The following is a 4,450-nucleotide window of genomic DNA, read 5'->3' on the forward strand; positions in this document are numbered from 1 at the left end:
TATGCAATAACATAAAATAAAGAATTATATTTCATTTTTGAAAGAGTAAAACATGGGAATAATTAGCTGGACATAACATTTATAAATTGGCATGATTCTGATTTAATAACATAGATTTAAATTTTAATATACGACTTTTAAAAACAGAATATGATTTAAATAGACTAATATATACCTTAACATTCATTAACTATGTTGATATTAGTATTATTATTGGGACTGTGTTAATGGTGTTCATATAGGTCCTGATTTAATATGGTCTGCAACAGATTAAAATGATAATTTGATTTAATAATTATAATTCGAATATCGAACAGTGTAATATAATCAAAAATAAAAGAATGATGTCAGAAAAAAGAAAGGACTGATTATTGCTGAATTTATAAACACCGTAGACTTTGACATAAGTGGGTCCGGAAATGACGGAATCAAATGGAAGTTATAAACAAAATCATGGTCATATAAATAAATAATAAATGGTGCAGTTACAAAAAAATGATCCTAAAAAAAGTTGGTTATATAAAGAAGTAATAAATGATGAAGTTATAAAACAAATTACCCCTAAATAAAAGGAATACACAATTAAACTCTATTTTTATCAATGGATCACACTGTTGTTTTAATAGAATAGATATATATATATCTATCTTCGCACACATATATTTATTATAGTTATGGAAACACATATAGCTGGTTTTCTGAAGAGAATCATTTTAATTGCATTATACAGTATACACTAATGTTTTTTGGGAAATTTACAAGAAAACATGAATTAAAGGTATTTTGTTAGATTCTAAATTTGAATAGGTAGCAAATTCGACCACATAAATAAACGTTTTACAACTAAAAAAATCTAGTAAATTGAAATTTGTCTGACATTCTTATTGTTCTTTACGAAAGAGATTTCCTACGTGATTGAATGTTCACCTAGTTATACACTTTACTAATGCCGTGGCAGAAAATGGTCTATATACACTTTTTTTAACGCCATGTAACCCTGGTTAGACGAATAAAAACATAAAAGTACATGATCTCTCCATTTCTAAATAAATATCACTTTACCATTTTTCACACAGATTAAGAAAGTAGTGGAAATATATGTAATTTGTTATTAATTATATTTCTCTGACCGATAGTATTTGAGATAAATAAAATTATTTATAAAATTAATGTAGTTTTTAATTTATTTTCAGTTGAAAATAAGTGTAATTTGTATTGGAATTGTAAAATAATATTTTTTTTGTAACAAGAAAAAAAAAAGTTAAAATTATACTTATTATGAAATAAGGAGAGTAGAAGTTAGTGCACGTACGCTTCGTTGAAAAAGTTATATCATTGTCTATGCCAATGAAGGTTTAATTGCCGTGGTTAAGCTGTAAACCTCACATCCGTGACGATAAAATGTCATAGCAAGTTTGACGTTAGATTTCCCGTAACTTTTTTGAGGAAAAGGACTTACAATAGTTATGTTTTCTCTTTTCCCCCTTCAAAATATTTTCTTCTTCTTCTTTAATTTTCCTTTTGTGCACTGTTTTTATATATAGTTTCATATAATTCTAATTCGGACGGAAAGGGGAGAGAGAAGATAAACAAACAGTCAGCAGGGTTTTGCGGGGGAGGTACGAGTGGAAATAAACAAACGAGTGCCAGGGCCGGTTCATGGGTCTATAACTTTTTTGTGTGTTGCTTTAAAGGTCTATTCAATCTGTTAAAATTATCAAAAAAGTTTATAATTAAGTAAACAGAATTTACTTATTAAAAACAAAACAATAATAAATCTATATTTTCACTATTAGTTTTGAGATATTTTTTTTTATTTGTCTCAGATCTTACAGATCAAGTTAAAAAAAATATAGAGAAAACAATATAGAAAATATTTATAAAAATGTTCATATTGCGTATTTCGCCCAAGGCTATTATTATATTTGTTAAGACGGCACTGACGAGTGCTCCAATAGAGAAAACGAATATTAACATACATAATGGACGTTACTCTTAAGAAAATTACTAAACGTAAAAAAAAAAAATTACTAAAAGTAATGTCATCTTATTTTTCTTTTTCTTGTATTTTTTTTTCTTTTAAACATACATAGTGAGTGATATTTATGTGATGGGGATTCACTCCAACTGGAAGATAACTGTAGAGAAATGCCCAAAGCAAAAGATCTTCATGGGACTCTCTCTGTCTTAAAAGCCTCTCTCTCCCTCTCTCTCTCTCTCTCTCTCTCTCTCTCCCCACAGAAAACCCAGCAATTTCCACTTTCAGAGATCAAAATTGTGTTGTCCAAAATTGACGACGAGAGACTAATTCCAAGGCATTTGCAGTCTCTTAATCCATTTCTCCTCATCATTTAATTACTCTCAAAATCTCCAAGCAAGGAAAATATTTGACTCTTTCTTGGATCTCTTTGGGGTGTGTTGTGTGTGTTATGTGGATTATCCCTGGGGAAATAAATGGCAGGATTCTTTTATCTAGGAGGGAGAGACAACAACAAGCAAGATCTTCATCAAGTGGACAAGAGCAGTTATCTTTATCTCTACAAGGACGAGATTTATAACACCAACAAGGGTTTCGAGATTTGGCCTCCTCAATACTTCCAAGAACAACATCAACAACAACATGTCACAGCTCCTGCAAACTTTTACTCCTTTGGAATGGTCCCAAGCGGAAGCAGCAGCAACAACAACAACAATAACAGGAGCCGGAGTTTACACTTCAACGTAGTCTCCGATCATGAGCCGGGAGGATTCACGGTAACAAGACAAGGAAGTATGAATTGTCAAGATTGTGGGAATCAAGCTAAGAAAGATTGTCCTCATATGAGATGTAGAACATGTTGTAAAAGCCGAGGCTTTCACTGTCGGACTCACGTTAAGAGCACTTGGGTTCCTGCTGTTAAACGCCGTGAGCGTTTAGCTCAACTCGCCTCCTTGCAGCACCGTTCAGCCTTCAGCCGTGAAACGCAAAAGGCAAAACGCCTACGAGAAGCAAATGGTGGTGGTGATAATGTTGATAAAGACCATAGTGGTAGTGCTGGATCGGCTATTGCTACCCGTGTGCCGAATGCTAATTCTAATTCAGGTAAGCTTTGATCATGGTCTGTGTTTTTTAAATTGATGATACTGAATTTAGCTTACAAAATTGATTGAGTTTTCAAGAAAAGTGTCAAAGTTTTAATTATGAATGTTTGTGGAGAAGTACAACATCATTTGGGTGTGAATGAGGATGTCCGCCGGATATTACTGCTTTATTTTGTCAAAGCTACTGTTCCTTAGTAAACATGACGACACAAAAGGGTTTATCCAAGATTAATTTCATGTAAACGCAATGCAATATATATTTACAGATTTCGTTTCTTCATTGGATATAAAATCAAGAACATTACTATAATAGGCCAAACTATTTTAGGTTTTTTTTTTTCATTTTATAATCATTAATGAAATTTTAGGGTTTGAGGTGAGTCAAAACTTACCACCGGAAGTTAGCTCACCGGCGGTTTTTCGATGCGTTCGAGTGAGCTCGATGGAAGAGGATGAAGATGATCAAGAATATGCTTATCAAACGGCTGTGAACATTGGAGGACATATCTTCAAAGGCATTCTTTATGACCAAGGACCAGAACAAGATCACCATCACCAACTTAACCTCCTTGCTCCCACAGCCACAACCACCAATGCTGAAGAGACTGCTGCTAAAACGGCGGTTACTGTTGCCGGAAACAATAATACTGGATTAATACTCGATCCTTCATCGCTTTATCCGGTTCAGCTTAGCTCCTACATCTCCGGTACGCCATTCTTCACACCTCCAAGGTCTTGAGATTCAGACACAATTATTGAATATTATTTCATCTTTACAACGTAATTGTAATAAGAGACCTTTGTATTCGCCTTTGTCTTTTGAAATTTCCTACAATTTGATAAAACTCCCTTAATTATCTAGGTTGTTACTTAGTGGTGGGTGATTAACATGCACATCGTACGTGTATGTATCTTTAAGATCAATGGGAGTTAAGTTACTGTTCTAGTTTCAAAGTTCTTTTAAAAAAAAATTATTGCTTGGTTATTGCATTTTCTCAATTTCCTCTTGTAATTATTCGTTATATCTTTCTACTTGAGACCATTTCTACATCTCTTTTTAGTTCATTGCCTAGGATCAATCTCTTTGTGTCAATTCGAATGTCTTCTGGTAGAAGTTTTATATATTACTAATTATATCACTGTCCTTTATTGGTGTAAGAAATATAGTACGAACTTTTTAATCAATTAATAAAAGTACTTTTGGGTTTGATAGTGAATTAGCTTTCTGGTTGGTGTTGAGCTCGAAGTTGCTTTTCCCCCGTTCATCCGTTTGCTTGCCAGATCCTACCATGACTTAGAGCATGATTATTGGGAGTTCTTAGAATGAGTTCTTAGCGGAATATAAGAATCCGTCTATTAACTTTTAACT

General features: G+C 32.9%; 1 protein-coding gene across 1 annotated transcript; it reads left to right on the forward strand.

Moving 5' to 3' along the window:
* Nucleotides 1-2,182: 2,182 nt before the first annotated feature.
* On the forward strand, nt 2,183-4,000 carry LOC106298994 (protein SHI RELATED SEQUENCE 5-like). Its single transcript, XM_013735122.1, has 2 exons — nt 2,183-3,082; nt 3,450-4,000. Exons 1-2 carry the CDS (start codon nt 2,455-2,457, stop codon nt 3,818-3,820), a joined length of 999 nt encoding a protein of 332 aa, XP_013590576.1. The 5' UTR covers nt 2,183-2,454; the 3' UTR covers nt 3,821-4,000.
* The last annotated feature ends 450 nt before the right edge of the window (nt 4,001-4,450 follow it).

This window comes from Brassica oleracea, chromosome C6, assembly GCF_000695525.1.
Source record: "Brassica oleracea var. oleracea cultivar TO1000 chromosome C6, BOL, whole genome shotgun sequence".
Lineage (NCBI taxonomy): Eukaryota > Viridiplantae > Streptophyta > Magnoliopsida > Brassicales > Brassicaceae > Brassica > Brassica oleracea.